The 22,475-nt window shown below is 45.2% G+C and overlaps 1 protein-coding gene across 8 annotated transcripts in view; it reads left to right on the top strand.

Annotated features, from left to right (window-relative positions):
* The window catches only part of ryr2a (ryanodine receptor 2a (cardiac)), a 388,615-nt gene that overhangs the window by 116,304 nt on the left and 249,836 nt on the right, over positions 1–22,475 (top strand). For all 8 annotated transcript variants that reach the window (XM_072372753.1, XM_072372750.1, XM_072372751.1 and 5 more), the window contains exons 17-22: positions 12,035–12,168; positions 13,728–13,969; positions 14,801–14,993; positions 17,628–17,832; positions 17,942–18,046; positions 20,574–20,677. In XM_072372753.1, coding sequence (XP_072228854.1) covers positions 12,035–12,168; positions 13,728–13,969; positions 14,801–14,993; positions 17,628–17,832; positions 17,942–18,046; positions 20,574–20,677 — 983 coding nt within the window. The remainder of the gene's footprint in view (positions 1–12,034; positions 12,169–13,727; positions 13,970–14,800; positions 14,994–17,627; positions 17,833–17,941; positions 18,047–20,573; positions 20,678–22,475) is intronic.

Raw genomic sequence — 22,475 nt, 5'->3', positions numbered from 1 at the left:
TCCTGCACCCCTGCATTGATTACAGGGGACTTAATGACATCACTATAAAGAACCGGTACCCTCTTCCCTTCATCTCCTCAGCCTTTGAGTTACTTCATGGAACCATGATCTTCACCAAGCTCGACCTTCGTAATGCCTACCACCTTGTCCGCATCCGAGAGGGGGATGAATGGAAGACTGCTTTTAACACGGCCACCAGACATTTTGACTATTTGGTGAAGCCATTCGGCCTCACCAATGCCCCGACAATCTTCCAGGCCTTGGTCAACGACCTCCTCAGAGACATGATCGACAAATATGTTTTCGTCTATTTGGACGACATCTTCATTTTTTCTAAATCCCGCGAAGAACATATCCACCATGTGAAGACGGTCCTCCAACGCTTGCTGGAGAACTCCCTTTTCGTGAAGGCTGAAAAGTGTGAATTTCACTCACAGACTGTTCATTCCTGGGTTACATTGTGACTCAAGGTCACCTGGAGATGGATCCTGCCAAAGTGGACGCAGTTAGGTGCTGGCCAGTCCCTGAAACCCATAAGAAGCTGCAGCAGTTCCTGGGCTTTGCCAATTTTTACAGGCGCTTCATCCGGAACTATAGCTCCATCGCTGCCCCTCTCACAGCCCTGACATCCTCCAAGACTTCCTTCCGATGGTCCCATTCTGCAGATACAGCCTTTCAGACCCTGAGGGACCGCTTCAGTTCTGCACCCATCCTCCAAGTTCCTGATGCCGAACGGCAGTTCATCGTAGAGGTGGATGCATCTGACATGGGTGTAGGGGCTGTGCTGTCCCAGCGAGCAGCCAGTGACCAGAAGACCCACCCATGTGCCTTTTTCTCTCTGCGTCTTTCCCCAGCCGAGAGAAATTATGACATTGGTAACCGGGAACTCCTTGCTGTTAAACTGGCCCTGGAAACTCCTTGCTGTTAAACTGGCCCTGGAGGAGTGGCGGCACTGGCTGGAGGGAACCAAGCAGCCCTTTCTGGTGTGGACGGACCACAAGAACCTGGAGTACATTCGAACCACAAAGAGACTCAATTCTCGACAGGCACAATGGGCCCTCTTCTTCACTAGGTTCAATTTCACCCTCTCCTACAGACCCGGCTCCCGCAACGTCAAACCTGACGCTCTATCACGTCAGTTCCAGAGCGAGGATGATGGCACCAGTGCTCCTGACGCCATCCTTCCGTCCCTGTGTGTTGTGGCATCCCTGACTTGGGAAATTGAGGAGAAAGTAAGAGCTGCCACAGAGGGTCAGCCTGGTCCTAGTGCCTGCCCTACTGGATGTTTATTCGTGCCTGCAGCTCTGAGGTCGGATGTACTCCAGTGGGCCCATGGTTCTAAGTTGACCTGCCATCCTGGGATCCAGAGAACCCGGGAGGTCCTTCTACAACGTTTCTGGTGGGCCACGTTACAGGAGGACACCCGGGAGTATGTCAAAGCCTGCCAGATCTGCAATCGGAATAAAACATCGCGTCAAGCACCATTCGGCCTCCTGCAGCCTCTCCCAGTGCCACATCGCCCCTGGTCCCACATTTCAGTGGACTTCGTGACAGGCGGCTATTCTTACCATTGTGGACCGCTTCTCTAAGATGGCACACTTTGTGTCCTTGCCTAGGCTCCCGTCAGCTAAAGAGACAGCCCAGCTGCTCCTCAACCACGTCTTCCGCCTTCATGGGATTCCTGTTGATGTAGTCTCGGACAGAGGGCCCCAGTTTTCATCAGTGTTCTGGCGGGAGTTCTGCAGCCTCTTGGGAGCCACGGCCAGTTTGTCATCCGGGTACCACCCGCAATCTAATGGCCAGACTGAGAGGAAGAACCAAGAAATGGAGACGGCCCTCTGGTGTATGGTGTCACAGAACCCATCCTCTTGGTCCCAGCATCTGTTGTGGGTGGAATATGCCCACAACACCCTTACCAGCTCCGCCACCGGTTTGTCTCCTTTCCAGTGTGCCTACGGTTACCAGCCTCCTCTCTTCCCAGTCCTGGAAGGGGAGGCCTCTTGCCCTTCAGTTCAAGCCTTCATCCGTCGCTGTCGTCGGACCTGGAGCCATGCTAGGGCCTCCCTCCTGAAGGCGGCAGACCGGTACTCCTCAGCAGCCAACCGTCATCGCTCTCAAACTCCACAATACCAGGTGGGCCAGAAGGTTTGGCTCTCCACCCGTGACCTTCCTCTGCGTGTGGAATCCAACAAGCTGGCTCCCAAGTTTGTTGGGCCCTTCACTATCGAGAAGGTCATCAATCCTGTGGCAGTCCGGCTCAAACTCCCTCGGTCTATGTGGGTGCACCCGACATTCCATGTGTCCAAGGTCAAGCCGGTCAACGAGAGCCCGCTGGTGCCTGCTGCTCCACCCCCACCCCCCCCTCGTCTCATTGAAGGGGGACTCACATATGAAGTGCGCCGCATCATTCGCTCTCGCCGACGTGGAAGTGGCTGCCAGTACCTCGTCGACTGGGAGGGCTACGGTCCGGAGGAAAGATTCTGGGTTCCTGCTCAACACATTTTGGACAGGGGTCTTATCCAAGTCTTTCACCAGCAACATCCGGACCAGCCCTCCCCCAGCAACATCGGCAGGGGCCCTCGCTATAGGACGCCTGCTGCTGGCCCTTCCACTGCCCCGGACCAGTGGGAGGACTCCCTGTCGGAGGAGGAGGCAGTGGACCCACCGGTGAACTCGCCTTCCTCACAACCTGAGGATGGGGAGTTCTCGGGTTCTTCCGAGTTTTGTCCCTGATTCCCTGCTTTGTCTGCCTCCTGGTAATTCGACCCAGCCTTCTGTCCCTGACCAAGAACTTTGCCTCTCCTCTCCTGATTCCTGGTTTCTAAACCGTTTGTCTGTCTGCCAGAGTTTCAGTAAAGCCTTGAACTTTTTACCACTGTCTTCTGACTCCTTTGTACTGCAATTGGGTCCATACACCACCCGTTACAAAAACAACACAATATAAGAAGCATCATACACATGTACAAACTCATTAGCAAATGTTCAGTCTAGAGCGCCTACCAAAAATGGGAACTACTTCTAAGAATTACGAAAAGTGCAAATGTATAGATTGCTTATTTGCACAAGCAATAGCAGTGCAAAGGAACTAGAGTAATCCAGGGGCTACTGTCATGTGCGATGATGGAGGAAGGTAGGACCCAGATGCAGACTTCTCAACAACACAAAAGGTTAATTCCAAACACAAAAAGGCACAAAGCCAAAATAGAAAGCGCGGCTGAGCCGGATAATCAAAATTTAACTGTGGCAAAAATAACCAAGACAAAACGAGACTATGAAAAATAAACAAATGAGACAAGACTATAGCAAAACAAGACTACTATGACACTGAGACTATGAGGCATAACCAGACTTAACTTTCAGCGTGAGCATGGAAGGGAAAGTGAGGATTCTGCAATGAATGATGGGAACCTGGAAACTATATACTGGGGGAAGGTGATTGGTGATGACGTGCAGCTGTAAACAGAAACAGGTGACTTGAGTGAGACTGAGTGACAGGGGGAAAAACATGACCAGAAACATAACAAAGAACCTGAAAACATGAAGAACCTGGAACATAACAATAATCAAAACTTAAACCTTGACAGCTACTTGCCATTAAGTAAATAAATGGCAGGGGAATGAATGAAACCTGAAGTCTTTTAGCCCTAAAACGACGACCTGAGGGCAAAATCTCAAACTCGTTTAGAAGTGGATGATTAGGACAATCCAGAATAGCATTAGCCATTCTCAAGACCTGTCTGATATAAATGGACATAATACCGGCCTGCTGACTTCCTAAGATTTTTCCAGCAATTTTAACAAGCCAAACAAGACGATTCATATTGGACAAGTTCAGGTTTCCAAACCATGCAACCATACAAATGGTTAAAACAGAACAAGTTCTGTAAAAGAGAGTCATAATCTCAAAGGAAACATGGAAGGTTCTCACCAAGATATTTATAGCTCTCCACCATCTCAACATCTGCAAAATAACATGTCTTTGGTTTTCGACACATTTAGCTCGAGAGAACTAATACCAAGCTACAAAGTAATCTACAGTAGGCCCATGGTCCTGCTCATCCCCCTGAAGAAGACTAATAATAACCATTTCATAAGCAAACTTTAAGAGGTGTTTGTTACTGAAGCTGCTACGGCACTTGTTAGTATACAAAATAAAGAGGAGGGGCGACAAGCAGCACCCTTGAGGAGAGCCAGTGGGAGAGCACATTGGAAAAAACAGTTCAGTCAGGAATGGAGACCAGCTGTCTTGACCTACTTGGGTGAGGGTAGCTACATGTAAAGCTTTCCTGGGGTACCGGCTCCTCAGAATGTGAACACTACAGTGGTAGCAAGTTGCAGCAGCTCTGCTCATACTGTGTGTATTTTGTATTTGTTGAGATTTTCCACAAAGCTTTTTTCCAAAAAACAGGGAATTCGAGAGACTTTGTGCAGATTTCAAAGCTATGTTAATGATTTGACTTCTCCTTTTACTTAAGATGTTTTTAAAGATTTGTTCTCCTTGCCAACAGATAAGTTGTTTGCAAACAAATGTTGAGCCCACTGTAGCAGTCTACAAGACAAATGTTCTGCAAAATGAATGACTATCCTTATTGTCATTGTGTCAGAGCCACATACGTATATGTTAAGGAGAAACTGAGTTATGGTAGAGAACACAGGTCAGGTATCTCAAATATGGTCAGTTATGGGATTGTGGTTAGACTTAGACAGACGTACATGTACATTTGAGTGAGATTACGTAGCAAGGCTCCAAGAAAACAGAAGACAAATGAATCAGTATAAATATAAAGTATATCAAATATAAAAGAAATTGAAAAAAGATATGACTTATTTACAGAAATGTAGCATCTAACAGAAAATTATATATGGCAGTGGATGTATTATAACAGTGAATAGACAGTATGAATAGAGCAATAGCGTTCACAGTGTCCATGTAAAGTGACTAGTGTCATGTATGGAGGGGGGTTGTTGGGAATTTAGAAGTCTTATGGCGTGGGGGATTAAGCTGTTGTGGAATCTGGCTGTTCTGCTTTTGATGCTGCTGAACCTCTTACTAGAGGGCAACATGGGATACAGTCCATGATTGGGGTGGAAGGGGTCTTTGATGGTTGACTGAGGCCTGGTCAGCCAGCATCCGCAAGCAGTGTCATGGAGTGCAGTCCCGATGATCCTCTCCGCTGTCCTCACCACTCTCTCTACACATTTCCAGTCTGAGGCATTGCAGGCCCCAAACCAGACAGAGATGCAGCTGGTCAGTATGCTCTCTGTTGTCCCTCAGTAGAAAGTGGTGAAGATGGGAGGGGTAAGGCTTGCTCTTCTCATCCGACGGAAGAAGTGCAGACGCCGCTGTACTCTTTTCACAATAGCAGAGGTGTGAAGGGACCAGGTCAGTGTCTGTGAGCTGCACCCCCAGGAATTTGGTGCTGCAGACCCGCTCCACTGCGATGTCATTGATGAGAAGGGGGGTGTGACGGGGGTGTTTTTTCCTGAAGTCAATGAAGATCTCTTTTGTTTTGTTGACATTCAGGATTAAATTGTTCATGTCACACCAGTCCACCAGGTGTTTCACCTCCTCTCTGTAGGCCAGTTCGTTGTTGTCCCTGATGAGAACCACCACTGTTGTGTCATCCGCATACTTAATGATGTGGTGCACACTCAACCTGGCACAGCAGTCGTGGGTCATCAGGGTGAAGAGCAGTGGGATTTTGGAGATGATGTGGTCCTTCACCAGCCTCTTGAAGCACTTCATCATGATGGGAGTGAATGTGATCGGGTGGTAATCATTGAGGGATGAAATTGTGGGTTTTTTGGGCACTGGTATTATGATGGCAGTCTTGAAACAGGATGGGACGACAGCATGGGTCAGTTAGGTGTTGAATAGATCTGTGAGGACGTGAGCCAGCTGGTCAGCACAGTCTTTGAACACCCGTCCCGGTATATTATCGGAGCCCGCTGCCTTTCGTGCGTTGACTCTTCTCACGTCCTCCAGACAACAGCTGTGCCTGTTCATCTAGGTGAGGTGTGGATTTCCTCATAGGGGTGCTGTTGAGTGCTGTAAACCAACCAATGTCGCTAATCAACCAGCGACTGGCTTCCATCAGCGCATTAGATTATGGCAACACTGAGGAAATTGTATGGACAGCTAACTCGATGAGCCCTAAGGCTAATGATGCTACAACTACTAACGTTGACACTGGTAAAAATGACGGTATTGTGTGTCCTGTGTTTACCCGAGCCCAGGCGAGAGCCAGTGTTCAACCTCTCCCAGATATGGATCATAGTCTGTGCGAAGGTGGCACTAAGGGGCCAAAGAAATCACGACGCCAGCGTTGTTTTGAAAACCATCTGGGAATAACAGGAAAGAGTGTATCTGGTTTGACTACTGATAAAATGTGGACTGTGCCAGACAACATCAATGAGTTGCAGAGAAATGATGTTACATTGAAACCTTTGTGGGGAAAAAGTGAGGGATGTGGGGATGAGTAGCCATGGTGGAAAAGACTTTTGTAGTGGATAAGGGATTATTGTATATGAAAACTGACACTTAATCATTTGGTCATCCCGGTAGCCGGCAGAATGATTGTGATGTACTTGGCACAAACAGTCCCGTGGGCTGGATATTTGGGCCGCCATAAAACGTACATGCATGTGAGTTTGTTTCTTTTGGCCGGGCATGAATACTGACATTCACCAATATTGCATGACATGTCCTGTCTGATAAAAAAACATGCATACCCCGCATGGGGCACGTCTACATCCACTTCCCGTTATCTCAACACCATTCCGGAGAATTGCAATGGACATTATTGGACCATTGGCAAAAAGCAGCCAAGGTCAACAGTACATCTTCGTCGTGTGTGTCTACGCCACCCGTTACCCAGAAGCCCTCCCTCTGCAGACCATCACAACTTCAGCGGTCGTTCATGCTCTGGTGGAATTGTTTTTTCATCAGGAATCCCTGATGAAATCCTCATCGATCAAGGCACCAACTTCACATCACGGCTCATGCAACAGTTTCACACACAACCGGGCATTACGGCACTAAAAACCACACCGTACCAACCACAGACCGATGGTTTAGTGGAGCAGTTTAATCAAACGCTGAAGCGTTATGCTACAAAAATTTGTTGCCGATACCAGGAAAGACTGGCACCGACGGTTTCTACTGTTCGCCTATAGGGAAGTACCGCAAGACTCTACAGGATTTCCCCCGTTCGAGCTCCTGTACGTTTGGGGCGTCCAAGGCTCATTGGATTTACATCACAAAGGCTGGGAAGGACCAGAGTGCCAGACTGAAGAGAAAGGGGTGGTCCAATTCATCTTGGAAATGCGAGAGGGCCTATCAGGGGTATCAGGATGAGGCTGAAAGAAATATGCTGGATGCACAAGAAAGCCAGAATACCTGGTATGACCAGAAAGCCCGACATTGTGAGCTTCAACCAGGTCAGAAGGTATTATTGTTACTCCCATCTTCCACCAGCAAACTTTTGACCAAATGGCAAGGACCATACGTTGTTACCCGGAAGATGGGCCCGGTAAAGTATGAGGTCCATCATCCAGAGAAAAAAAAAGCAGAAGCAGACCTACCACATCAGTCTCCTTAAAGTATGGAAAGAGCCTCGGGGCCTGACAGCTACAGTGGGCCTGGTGGTGCAGAAATCTGAGATGGAGCAGGAAAATTCTGGTTGGGACATCGTGACCCAGTCAACCACGCCAGAGCTGGCTCACCTGCCTCCCAAGTAAGTAGAACAAATATGGCAGGTATTCTGGACCATGCCAAACCTGTTTGGAGCCAGACCGGGCAGAACCACAGTGACCCAGCTCGTCATCAGGCTAAAGAAAGATCAACCCTTCCCGCAACGGCCATATCAGGTACCACAACAGCTGGTGGGGAAACTGAAAAACGAAATTACCACGATGTTGGAAATGGGAGTTATCGAGCAGTCCGACTCTGAATGGTGCAGCCCGCTGGTGTTACTAACAAAGAAGGATGGATCGTTACAACCCTGTATTGGTTCGATGCCTATACAATGCCCCAGATAGATGACCTACTCAAACGCATTGGATCGGCCCAGTACATTACAACATTGGTCCTATGTAATGGGTACTGGCAGGTGCCATTGGATCCGTCCTGCCGGCCTTACACCGCCTTTCGGACACCTACTGGACATTACCAGTTCACGGTGATGCCCTTTGGACTCCATGCCCAGCCACGTTCCAAAGGCTCATGGACCGAGTGCTCCAAGGATGCGAGGACTGCAGCGCCGCCTGCTTGGATGACGTTGTAATCTTCAGTCCCTCTTGGGCCGATCACCCGCACCATCTGGAGAGAGTACTTGGAGCCATCAAACAGGCTGGACTCACTTTCAACATTGCCAAATGTGAATGGGCACCAATCGGAAGGTCGGTGGTTCGACTCTGGCTTCCCCAGGAAACATGTCGAAGCATCCTTGGGCAAGACACTGAACCCCACGTTGCCTCCCAGTGTATCATTGGGGGTATGAATGTGTGAATGATTAGAAAAAGCACGTAGTTAAGAATCTTAAGACGTGCTGTATGAATGTGTGTGAGTGGGGTGAATGCGGCATGTAGTGAAGCGCTTTGAGTGGTCAGTTAGACTAGAAAAGCGCTATACAAGTACCAGTCCATTTACCATTTACCAAATCCTGTTCTTTGGAGTGCTGCATGCGTTTGACACTCTTAAGAATCACCTGTGCTCATCCCCAGTTCTGCGCAGCTCTGATTTTGACCAATGATTCTTGGTGCAGGTGGATGCATCAGCAGTGGGTATCGGGGCAGTATTAGCCCAAGGAGAGGAGGGCGCTGAACAACCGATCCTGTACCTGAGCTGAAAGCTAGTGCCTAGAGAGACCAGCTACTCAACCATAGAGAAGGAGGGGCTGGCCATGAAATGGGCTTTGGAGAGCTTCCGCTATTATCTGTTGGGATGAGAGTTTGATCTGGTGACAGACCGTCATGCCCTGACATGGATTAGTTCCATGAAAGACAATAACAGTCGCTTAACTCGGTGGTATCTCGTGTTACAACCTTTCCAGTTTATCAATCGGCATCGGGTAGGAAAGATCAACATGGTGGCTGACTATTTATCCAGGTTGCCATCTGGGTTGCCATCAACCTAGGGGAGAGGGTAGATGATATGACGGAGTGAACCCGTCCCTCATTCACTAGAGCTACAGTCTGCTGACTATTAGGGGTGCACACCTACTAGTCTGTGAGTTTGGGTTGGGTAGTTATGGAGAATGTGACATCACTGGCAATGTGGGCTCGGTTGTAAAGATCTGTACAGAATGTATTTTTTTTGGGCACTGAACACACATGTGGGGAGCAATGGGGCACAACAAATAGCTCCACAAAGCAACAAGCAAGAAAGCTTGTGAGTTATTCCAGTGACGCCGAACCCCGTCACCAGGAGGTGGAGTGGCGGACACGTCAGCAAAACCTGGGCCTGTGAAGAAGAGGGCGATCGCCATTCACACCTCATAACAAATACTGAATGAATACTGAATAATGAAATGACTACACTAAAAATTACTGTCACATTAAAATATGAAAGCCAAAAATCCCCTTAAATGGCAAATCATTATACACCCTGAATTAGAGCCCTGCGCGGGACTGTTTTCTTCATCCCGCTCCCGCCCACTCCCGCTAAATTTCTGACCACTCTCGCCTGCACCCGCAAAACTTTGAGAATTTATGCCCGAACAATAATAGAATGCCTTGATATGTAATTGAGCTTCCTTTCCACATCATTTCTTGACATCCTGTCGCTAGGATACATCCCGACAGTGTTGCCAGGTTAGAAATGTAGTATTATTGTACCAGAGACATAAAATTATTGTATTTTGAGGGAAATTATCGTATACCCGTCATAACCAAAGTAACAAGTCTATTGATGCGCTATAGTCAGTTTAGTGTTGAATAGCATCTAACTCGGCTTTGCATCAGCAGTTGCGTTAGGCTAAATGTAAACAACGTAAACAATGACGAGTGGGAACTAATGAGCCAAATCATGAGGCCTGGAGGCCACCTACTGTTAGGAACTTCAAAGGCAAACGCATGCACGTCACTCGTAGCGTACATAGAAAAGCATGATTGGCTTGAAACTTGTCACATGGCATTGGAAATGCCTTCAGGGTTAAAAAAGAAATCAGTTGCGACAGGCTGATTACAACCGATTACAACCACACATTCACAGAATGGTCAAATTATCATATATGTGGCCTTTTTTGGGATTATTGATATACATCGTACACAGGGCAAAATTATCATACAAATACGATAATTATCGTACACGTGACCTGGCAACACTGCATCCCGAACCCGCAGTGTTTTTGTTTTTTTTTCTTGCCGTCTGCAGCAAAGTTCAGACAGTCCGAGATTTGAGGTGGGTCCCATGGGACCCAATCCCAATGCAGCCCTCTATCCTGAACCAAAAAATTAAACATTGTAAAAACTCATCATCTCGTACAAATAATATTGAATCCAGCAATCATTTTAGACCTTTGACATTGCTGTTAAGATCGTCCACTGTTCGCAGTGCATCGGAGCGAAAAACCCGCTACTTTTGTAACTCATGTTCTTATTCACGGGAATATTCTCCTATGGCCCCATCCCCACTTGGCGACCGACCACTTAATTACTCCCTCAGTATCAAAGGTCACACTCCCAACAGTTGACTCACACGAATGGCAATGGACATATGTGTAATTAGTTATGACTGATAATAAACATAAAATTAATACAGAAAAACAATACCAAATGAATAAACCACAGTTTTGTACCATGTACAATACAGAAAATCAGGAAAAATCAAACAATAATAATAATGCGATGTAATTCAGCTCATCCAGTATAGTCCTGTCAACCGTACCAGCACTTCACTTCCATGAAAGAGGTCTTTACCACCTCCTCCCCCTTTTAGGCTACATTTGGTTCTACACATAAGGAAAGAATTTTGTGAACAGTTCATTGGCAACCTTCGTTCGCTGGCCAATTCTTCCATGCATTGGTCCTCAGACCAGGCCTCGCAAGGTCAGCTGCAGTCTGGCTGCTTCCACTCTTTGTCTGAACTCAATTGCAGCAACCACCTCCTCAGAATGGATATAATGTAACATACTAATAGGGAGATCATTATCAGTACTATCAATACAGTCATTCCTACTGTATTGCATTCAGTTAATCCTGTTTTTCTAAATGGTCAGGTTTATAATTCTGCTACTGTTTATTGTTACCTGTCAGTGCCAAATATCAAAACAAGATCAAGAATATGACAATGACAGTGAGTGTGTGTAAATTTTGAGAAGAGTCAGTTGTTTTTAAGCCATCATTTTCAGCATCTATATGAAATTTAAGCTTACTGACTACAAGCACTCAAAAGTATAAGACAAAAAATGTTTAAAAAGTCTGAGAATTCTAACAAAAACTCAGAGTATGAGCAAAGTGGATGATGCATAAGAGGAAGAAATTGCAAAGTGTAAAGAAGCAGCATGGCCTACATACAGACAACATGGTCAGAGAAAGACATTTGGTCACAAACATTGGCATACATGTAATTTTCATATTAATCTTCTTACGAATTGACTGCCAAGCTGGTATGACCAAATATTTTGTCTTAGGGAGGTTTAATTGATGGTGGCATTCCTCTATTCTTATAGACGTCTGTTAATTAAGCTGAGATATCTGAATATAATGGGAATTGAGGAATGACAAGCACAGTTAGGAGGCTTCGACTTGTGTGCTAGATGCTCAAGCTGTCTTTGCTCTTTATCCATAAGGTAAAATACTGAATATTGTACCCTGTTTATGTTGGGCACTCATTGACTCATTGGGCACTCAAGGGGTGAGTACTTATTATTTCTCAAGGCAAAGGATACTCTGTATGATACAGAGCTGTTGCCTACCAAATCAATCCAGTGTCTCAAGAAGCTTGACATTTAATCTTTGCACCACTATATGTTTACACGTGTCTGTTTATATTGTAACAATAACATTTTCTCTCTTTGTGCATACTATTTAGGTTCTAGATGTGTTGTGCTCACTTTGCGTGTGTCATGGCGTGGCAGTGCGCTCCAACCAGAACCTGATCTGTGACAACCTGCTACCAGGAAGAGATCTGCTACTGCAGACTTGTCTAATTAACCACGTAAGCAGGTATACATAGAAGCACTCACACACACACACACACACACACACACACACACACACTGGGGATAGAAAGGAGGGATGAGATGCACATATAGATGCATGTGTAGTGACTTGATAAATGTAGTTTGTTGACCGTTTGGCTTGCCTCTGATGTCTCTCCTTTCCGAAGCTCTTCTCGGGTAGGGACAGATGGAGTTCCTCCTCAACATTTCTGCTGGGATTTGTTTGTTCCTCTCTGAGATAACTCCTCGTTTATCTCATTCTTGGCACCGAGCACAGCTGGATGATGTAGGAAATAAAATATGATGGAGGTGAACAGTTTCAACCCTGACTTGTTAAAATGACATCAATTTGTCTTAAAAAGATGCCTGCGTTCCCAAACAAATGTTAAAATTATTAGTAAAATGAGCTGAGTGGTCAGCACATGCCAATAAAAGCCATTTATTCAGTGCTAACAACCTGCTGAATCTTTCCTCTCTTCCTCTGACGGGTGGTACAGGTCCACTGATGAATACAATTGCATTCAGCGAGCTCTCTGTGTTTTTGATAATCCAATAAAGTCCCTCAGATTGTTGCTTGGACACATTGTTTGACCCTATATGCAGAACAATGTTTGTCACAGTTGGATATTCATCTGGAATTTCAATAATTCTCTTCTTCAGATCGTTAACCATATCCCTAGGAAAGCAGAGGACTTTAGTGTTCTTACTGCACTTTCTTTGTACATCCTTTACAGCAGAGTCACCCAGAATCAGAGTTTCAGGTCCAGCCTTTAGCTTTCCCTGTGGCCTTTTACTTTTTAACAGGTTTTCAGTCCTTGCCTTGCTGCTTTGGGATGGATGGTCATCCAATAGAAATCCTGAGTCCTTCGATAGGAGTTCTGCAGTTTCACACTTTGTTGTTTTGGAGGTTTGTTGTTAACCTTCCCATTCATGTTCAGTCCTGTTTCCTCCCATGTACTCCCTGTAGAAGAGCTCCTCTGTCTCATAGGAAGTGAAGGCCAGTTGGTTTCACGTCCTCCCATTTCCAGGAGACATGATTTGCTTTTTGGTTTTGCACCGAGACAGTTCCAGGGAGAATTATTATTTGTTGATTTATTATTAAAATGCACACAGTCTGCTTTCTTGACTGTGTTATCTGTGCTCCTTAGCTGTGTGTTAGCTTGCTCATCTCCACTGTTTTGAATCAATGGCAAGGTTGTTTCATTTCCACACAGTCCATTTACTTTAAGCGAAGAACACACGGAGCGCTGAAGATAAAGAACTACAAAAAAATTTGCTGTTTCTGTTAAAAACACTTTAATCCCAGAGATTTATAAGTGTCAAGAAGCTATCGCAGGTAGGCTTACATGGAAAAAGGGGAAAATCAGCATAGAATCAATAGAATAAGCAAAGCAAGCAGAGGAAGCTAGAAGCCAGACGTTTACCGAAAAAGTGGTATGGCTGGACGCTTTTTTACATACACACACACACACACACACACACACACTTGTAATGGTGAGTAGCACTCAGTATGTCGTCATACTTGCCTATTCAGCGATGTATCTTTTGAATTTCTCCCAACAGCATGCGCCCCAACATCTTCCTGGGTGTCAGTGATGGCTCTGCCCAGTACAAAAAGTGGTACTATGAGCTTATTGTAGACCAGGCTGTGCCATTTGTCACAGCAGAGGCAACTCATCTTAGGGTGGGCTGGGCCAACACCACCGGCTACGCACCCTACCCCAGTGGAGGGGAAGGCTGGGGAGGCAATGGGGTGGGTGATGACCTCTACTCATATGGCTTTGATGGTCTTCATCTTTGGTCAGGTGAGCAGAGTGTGCACACAGTATGCATGTATTAAGAGAGAAGTGACGGTGTTGTACTTAATAGGTATGGGTGATTCTTAATAGTCTTTGTAATAACCAGCTAAACTTATAGTTTGTAATCTACATATGAACATGGGTATGTCAGGTTATTATATCCTTGCATGTACATGTGTTTGTATGAATATGTACTGCAGTACTGTGCAATTTCCTAAAGCTACCCCTCATTTCTTTATATAGTTTTACTACTACTTTACTACTTTACTACTACTAGTTTTATAGTTTTACTACATACACTGCACTACTGTTTACCAAAGCCCTATCAGAAACGACCTTTAGACCATGGCAAAGATTAACACATCAACTTTCAAGCTTATTGAAATTGTAAAATTTCTTTTGTTGCCTTATATGCTGTATTTACATTTATGTTTACACATTTTTCAATAAATTGCTTCACCTTATGTCTCAATATACAAAGAAATGAGGGTCTCACTGGGACTGTAGATATGTTCAAACTGTGAACGTATGTATGTATTTTAATTTTTTTGATAGTCTGCTCTTTAGAATAGGTAAATCACAAAATGTCACAAAAAACTACCACCTACATCATGCTGTTACCGAGCAGTTCTACATATTTTGAATAAAAAATGATACAACCATCATGACCCTGTATTTCTACATATACCATGGTTATATGTAACACAAACGCATGCCAAGATTTTAGTCGGAGAGCCCCAGATAGCAGAATCAAAACTCACATGTTTACATGTTACAATCTAACATTTTAATCCAAAATTAATATATCCTTACTGTCCCTCCACCAATCCTGTGCAGGCTGCATTGCACGGACTGTTAGCTCGCCCAATCAGCATCTTTTGCAATCAGAGGATGTGGTGAGCTGCTGCCTGGACCTCAGTGTTCCCAGTATCTCCTTCAGGATCAACGGCCAGCCGGTTCAGGGCATGTTTGAGAACTTCAACTCTGACGGCCTTTTTTTTCCTGTGGCCAGCTTCTCTGCAGGGATCAAGTCAGTGCTTTGTATAATTTATGCACCCATCACATGTTAGGTTAACTTAAAAGAGAAGTCACGGCTTCTTTGAATAAGTAGTTGTAACAATAAATTGCTTATTTAATTCTGAAATACTTGTTTCCCTTCACAGTTAAAAAAATATCTTATTGATATAAGGTCACAATACCATAATCACAATACCAGAAATTCAAACTTCATACCTATAGTATTATATTTACACTATATATACACTATATGGCCAAAGGTATTTGCTTATCTGCCTTTACACAATATGTGAACTTAAGTGACATCCCATTTTTAATTCATTGGGTTTAATATGACGTCGGCCCACCCTTGGCCACTGTAATTGCTTCAACTCTTCTGGGCAAGCTTTGCACAAGGTTTAGGAGTGTGTTTATGGGAAATTTTGACTATTCTTCCAGAAGCACATTTGTGAGGTCAGACACAGACTAATCAATTCCAAAGGTGTTTTATTGGGTTGAGGTCAGGGCTCTGTGCAGGTCAGTCAAGTTTTTCCACACCAAATCTCTCATCCATGTCTTTATGGACCTTGCATTGTGCACTGGTGCGAACAGGAAAGGGCCATCCCCAAACTGTTTCCACAAAGCTGGGAGCAGGAAATTGTCCAAAATCTCTTGGTATGCTGAAGCATTCAGAGTTCCTCTCACTAGAACTAAGGGGCTGAGCACAGCTCCTGAAAAACAACCCCACACCATAATCCTCCCTCCACCAAACTTTACACTTGTACAGTGCAGTCAGACAAGTACTGTTCTCCTGGCAACTGCCAAACCTAGACTCATCCATCAGATTCTCAGATGGAGAAGCATGATTTGTCACTCCAGAGAACGCGCCTCCACTGCTGTAGAGTCCAGTGGCGGCGTGCTTTACACCACTGCATCTGACGCTTTGCATTGCACTTGATGATGTATGGCTTGGATGCACCTGCTCGGCCATGAAAACCCATTCTATGAAACTCTCTATGCACTGTTCTTGAGCTAATCTGAAAGCCACATGAAGTTTTGAGGTCTGTAGTGATTGACTCTGCTGAAAGTTGGTGACCTCTACGCACCATGCGTGGCGCATCTGTCATTTTACGTGGCCTACCACTTCATGGCTGAGTTGCTGCTGTTGTTCCCAATCGTTTCCACTTTGTTATAATACCACTGACAGTTGACTATGGAATATTTAGTAGTGACGAAATTTCATTAAACACTTGTTGCACAGGTGGCATCCTATCATGGTACCACGCTGAAAATCACTGAGCTCAGTATTGGCTCTCTATTACCAATACTTTTGGCAACTATATATGTATATATATGTATAGATAGATAGATAATGGCTGCTCTTCCAAAGTGATTGGACATAATGAATCTTATTAAAATGCTGCTGATGGGCCATCCATGGCATGGTACTAGGGATGTCATGATTACGAATTCATTGTTATGTTAGGTAAACATTGACATGACTTAACCCAGTTACTATTTATCTTTACTTTGGCGTACAACGCCGGGTGGTTATTCCGCAGGTGGTGAAACTTATTTGACGTATTGCCTGATTTCACGACAACTTTTTTGTGGCATGTCTTACACTTAGGCAGGCCGTCTTCCACAATTACATCCTGGTCATTTTTGTGGTAGCACAGACCGAAAACAAAGCAACACAAGTGCTGACACGCGGTTGTTGGGTATCTTTGTTTTCATTCCGGGCGAGTTGCGCTGATGTACCAATATGGTTCTAGCCTAATCTTTACTGGAAATTGACGGTAATTGACAGTGAAAAACGGGTAATTGTGATAAGGCACAGTGGTACCACACTGTTGTTGAAATTATGTTGAAAATTGGAGGTCAGGTCACCAAACTCCTCTGCAAATGTTGGGCCACCCAGAACGCACTGCATGAAACACACAGTATGCCTTTGTTTGCAGAATCTGTACCTTATTAAACCTTTGAGTCAATAATGCGAAGATCTGTGTTCCCCATTTGAATCTTGGCCAGGCCTTTCTGTATGGAGTTTGCATGTTCTCTCTGTGCATGTGTGAGTTTTCTCAGGATTCTCCAACTTCCTCCCACCTTCCAAAACATGCTTGCTCGGTTAATTAGTGATTCTGACTTGACCCCAGAGTGTGCATGGTTGTTTTTCTCGTTGGACCTGTGATGGACTGGTGACCTGTACAGGGTGTGCCTCTCACAAATTGGCAGAATCTCCAGCCCCATTGACTCTGAATTAGATAATGTGGGTATGAAAAGTGGATAGATGGATAGATGGGATGTTGAAAAGGCAAGGTGAAATAAGAGCAATAATATCCTGCTTACCAAGTCATAGACAATGATCCATGGAGTTTTAATTGTCCCCCACCTTTAGTGGATGACTCGGAGACAGGCACAAATAATTATCTTGTCTCTCTCTCATTCACTCACATAAGACATACACAGTTTCTTGCTCTTAGTGTTACACAAGATAAATGATGACAATAAAAGCAAAATAAACAAGGAAAGAAATTAAAGAAAACTTCTGAAGAAAAAAATCTACCTATATAGTATAGATTTGGTTTCCTTTAATATTTGTAGGTGTTTGCTGAAATATAACTTGATTAATCAATTTCTCTCAATCCTGTCATACCTCATACTTCAGGGTACGTTTCCTCCTTGGCGGTCGTCATGGGGAATTCAAATTCCTCCCTCCTACAGGCTATGCTCCTTGCTGTGAGGCAGTTTTGCCGAGGGAAAAACTTAAACTTGAGGCTAGTCAGGACGAGACTGCAGCCAAAGAACTGCTGGGCCCCACTGTTACCTTGAGCCAGGCAGCGTTCACCCCCACGCCTGTGGACACCAGCCAGGTAGAGACAGAGGGATGTTTTTTTAAACTTAGAACAACAAACAAGTCAAAAATTCTTAAAACTGATGCTCCAGGTAACAAATACAACTTGTCTTTGTTTGTGTGTTTAGATTGTTCTCCCACCTCACTTGCAGAGAATTAGGGAGAAACTTGCTGAAAACATTCATGAACTGTGGGTGATGAACAAGATAGAGCTAGGCTGGACATATGGTGCAGTGAGTATGTTTGTATATCATGATGATAATGGCCTTTAGTTGCAAAGTGTTAGTCAACAGATTTTTGCTAAAAACGTACAGCTGTAGAGGAAGGCTTTGAAATGAAAATATGTAAAACAGTATTGGGAAGCTAAATAAAAGTCTGATGTTAAGTCCTTTATAGCTACCTCTTCACAAAAATATGAACATCATAGTCATCCTTGAAGTACTTTTACAGCTTTACATTTACATTTTTGCACTGACAAGTGGCTGCATGGTGGTGGTTAGTACTGTCACCTCACAGCAAGGTGGGGCTGTGCAGGTTTCTGGGAGCCCGGGGCGCAGTCTCAAAGATAGATTCACCTCGGCACCCATCCTCACTCAGCCAAAACCAGACCTGCAATTCATTCTGGAGGTGGATGCTTCTGATGCTCAGGTGTGGGTGCTGTTCTGTCCCAAAGGTCTGACTCGAAGGGGACACTACACCCTTGCATCCTTCCAATAACCCATCCTGGAGCTGACACTTGCCCTGGATTGAATATGCTCACAACACCCTTGCATCCTCTACCACGGGATTAACTCCATTTGAGGCCTCGCTGGGTTACCAACCATCTCTGTTCCTCAAGGAGGAAAGAAATTTGGAGGACCCTCTGTTCAACATCACCTTCAGCGTGCCCGGTGTGTGTGGACCCAGACTTGTGAAGCCCTGCTGCGCACAGTCAAACACAACCCAGCGTAGTAGATCAGGACTGTGTCCATGCTCCACAGTAGGCCCCTGGTCAGCGGGTTTGGTTGGCCAACTCAGAGAAACTGGCACTAAAATACATCAACCCCTTTGAGATAGTCACCATTATCAACCCTTCCGCTGTCCGCCTCAAGCTCCCAACCTCCATGCACATCCTTCCACTTTCATGTGTCATTAATCAAACCTGTTTCTTCCAGTCCGTTGTGCCCTCTGGCTGACCCCCCTCCGGGTTGTGGATAGTCAGCTGGCCTACACCGTCGGCCGCATCATGGACATCCGCTGTCAGGGTCCCAGTCTGCAGTACCTAGTGGACTGGGAAGGGTACGGTCCGAGCATTCTTGGGTCCCTCGTCGGTCTATCCTGGACCCTTCTCTAATCACAGACTTCAACAAGTCCAGGAGGGGTGAATCTTTCAGCTTACCTGGGGGCAGCCGTTACGGTAGGGTACGGTCACAATCATGCTTGGCTGTGCAGTTTTGCTGTGGTTTCTGGGTCTTAGGTGAGGCTGGGCAGGTATCATTGGAGCCTGGATTACTCCTGCTTTCACACCTGTTCCTCATCTCCCTTCATCAGGATCCTCTTTTAAGGAGCTCCAGGAGCAACCAGTCTTCGCCAGATTGTCTCAATACTCAAGTGGTAATTAGTCCGACTCCTGTGTTCCATAGCGAGTTTAACTTCTCACTCTTCCCTACCTTCTTGTTTCCATCGTCCACTCTCCAAGCTTTTTCCAAGCTGATTCCTATGCCAGGACTGGCATCCATTGTTTAATTCCTGACGCCAGCCTGTTTCACCTACCTGCCTGCTTGCCCTGCCGCTGACTCAGAATCTCTGCACCACAGCCAGCCCACTCCCCTCCATTCTGGATTACCTCCTGGATCAGTAAGGAGAAAACATAACCTTTGTCTGGACAAAACCATTATTTGGAAGCTCACTAACCATCTCCCTCGTCTCTCAGAGTTCCACGATTACCCGGATCCTCCCATTGGCTTCCTACACCAACCTATTGTAAATAAACTCTGTTCTAACTCTGTTTCTCCTTGTGTCCTGCATCTGCTCTTTGGTCCTTTTGTGAGTCCGCTAGGCACCAAGCCACGACAGTGACATTTCTCTAATTCTTTCAGTGTGGCAAAAGTTAGAGCTGAATGCTTTGGGTTTTACATAGCACCAGTTGCTCTAATCTGTCTAAATTTTCCCTGTAACTTCAGATGATGTTCATCTGAATTTTCAAAATGGAATTGACGAGGAACAGATATAACACAGTAGAAGAGCACAGAGCCACAGCATTTGGTTGTGGCTCCATCTTCCAACATCATCTTGAAACTTCTCTGAAACATCCATCTATCCATCCATCTTCTGTACCTGCCTAATATCCAATGCAGAGTCACAGGGGAGCTGGAGACTATCCCAGCTGTCATCTGGAGAGACACAGTATACACCCTGGACAGGGCTCTAGTCCATCACAGGACAACATGGAGACAAACAAGACAAACAACCATCCGCGGTCACACTCATTCTGAGGGACAATTCAGGAATCACCAATTAACTTGAGATGCGTGTTTTTGACTGGTGGGAGGAAGCTGGAGTACCCAGCGAGAACCCACGCATACACGGGGAGAACATGCAAACTCCACACAGAAAGGCCCCAGCCAGGATTCAAACCTGGAATCCTCTTGCTGTGAGGCGACGGTGCTTAGCACCACATCACCATGCAGCCTTCTCTGAAACATAAACAAAATAAAATAAATAATGGGGGGCAAGAAATCCCTCCTATTTTTAATCTATGTATGTGTCTGTGTGCTACAGGTGCGAGATGATAACAAGCGGCAGCACCCCTGTTTGGTGGAGTTTTCCAAGCTTCCTGAACAGGAACGAAGCTACAACTTACAGATGTCTCTGGAGACTCTTAAGTAATGCAGAAACAGAGAGGGGAATAAGATGTTGCAGTTGAAATATTTATCAGTGACACCAAATCCTTGCAACAGAAATATAAAACTGTATAGTATGAAATGTTCCCTTTTTTAAAAACCTCAATCATTTAGATACTAAACTGACATTTATTCAACTGGGGGGGGGGACATAATAATGGAAGCAACAGTAAAGAAGAAGCGTTTTAAAGATAAGTTTTATTTCATATAAAACTGAGACACCCGATAGAGGGAGAGAAAATTTAAAAATTTTTAAGTTGGTTATCTCACTTCTGTAATCACAAGGGAGAATTGTGCATGAATCATTTAGACCTGAGCGATGCTGTCATCAATAGAAGACATTACCATTAGTATACATCACACTGCTGTCATTTTGAGCCTGTTTAGGTTAGTGGGAAAAATTACACTGTCTTGATTTTGCTATTTCAACATAGTTTGGCTCATATGTGTTAAGAGCAATCCTCAGACACTCATGCAACTTCTCATTGGTCATGAGCAATGTGATCTTGTTTTTATGGTATTCATATGAGAAAAGCTAGACTCACATGTATAAGTGGACCCCAAACATTGTCAGTATTAGCAAGGTCACTTTCCTCATTGTGGGTTACTGGTATTGGTTAACACGGTTTGACCAAAAGCTCTCTGCACCCTCAGACTGCAAGTGCTGTTTTGAAGCAAAAGAGGATTGCACATCAACCATTTCCAACGGAAAGATGCTCTCATCAATAGAAGACATTACCTCTTTCACTTTTGCACAAAAGTCCATTAATTTGCTCTGGAACTGGCAGTTTTCCAAGTCAATATTCCATTTCTTCAGTTTTGAGAGCGCCATGCTAGTGCCAACCTCTCTCACCCATAAGCCCAGGCAACTGCAGAGCAGCGCTGTGATTGGCTGCGTATCACGCGTGACATAAATATTTACGAGTTAGATCCAGATCAAAACCGTTGTTGATGTAATAATTTTCCTACATCACAGTTATTTACTGGCAGTCTCACAGGCCACAAATTTCAAGCGGGCCGTCTCCAGCCAGTCCAATAAGCCTGCTGTATAGTATACCATCTTGCTTAGAGTTGATCAGAGGGACATTATAGATGTACAAATGGACCATGGTATATTACCTCTTTTTTCAACAACTGTATGGAAGCAATAGACAAAATCAGAAAAAAACTAAATCATACTGAACAAGCTCAGTGAGATAGGCTTTTTAAATTTTGAATTATGCAGGCTTTTTTTTCCATTTCCACTTCATATCAGGGTTACATTGTTAAAATAAATATAAGTAAGCATGGTCTCCGGGTCAGGAATGAGATCCTTCCCCAAGTGGAGGAGTTCAAGTATCTCGGGGTCTTGTTCACGAGTGAGGGACAAATGGAATGGGAGATTGATAGACGGGTCGGTGCAGCATCCACAATGTTGCTGGCTCTGCACCAACCCGTTGGTGTGAAGAAGAAGCTGAGTCAGAAGGCGAAGCTCTCGATTTACTGGTCAAGCTACGTTCCTACCCTCACCTATGGTCACAATCTGTGGGTAGTGACCAAAACAACGAGATTGCGAATACAAGCGGCCGAAATGGGCTTTCTCCGCGGGGTGTCTGGACTCTCCCTCAGAGATAGGGTGAGAAGCTCAGTCATCCAGGAGGGGCTCGGAGTGGAGCCTGATGGGGTGGCTCGGGCATCTGGTTAGGATGCCTCTTGGACGCCTCCCTGGTGAGGTGTTCCGGGCACGTCCCACTGGGAGGAGACCCCGGGGAAGACCCAGGACACGTTGGAGAGACTATGT

Source organism: Leuresthes tenuis, unplaced genomic scaffold, assembly GCF_036924035.1.
Source record: "Leuresthes tenuis unplaced genomic scaffold, fLeuTen1.0.hap1 SCAF_20, whole genome shotgun sequence".
NCBI lineage: Eukaryota > Metazoa > Chordata > Actinopteri > Atheriniformes > Atherinopsidae > Leuresthes > Leuresthes tenuis.
This window is presented reverse-complemented; position numbering and strand designations above follow the sequence as displayed.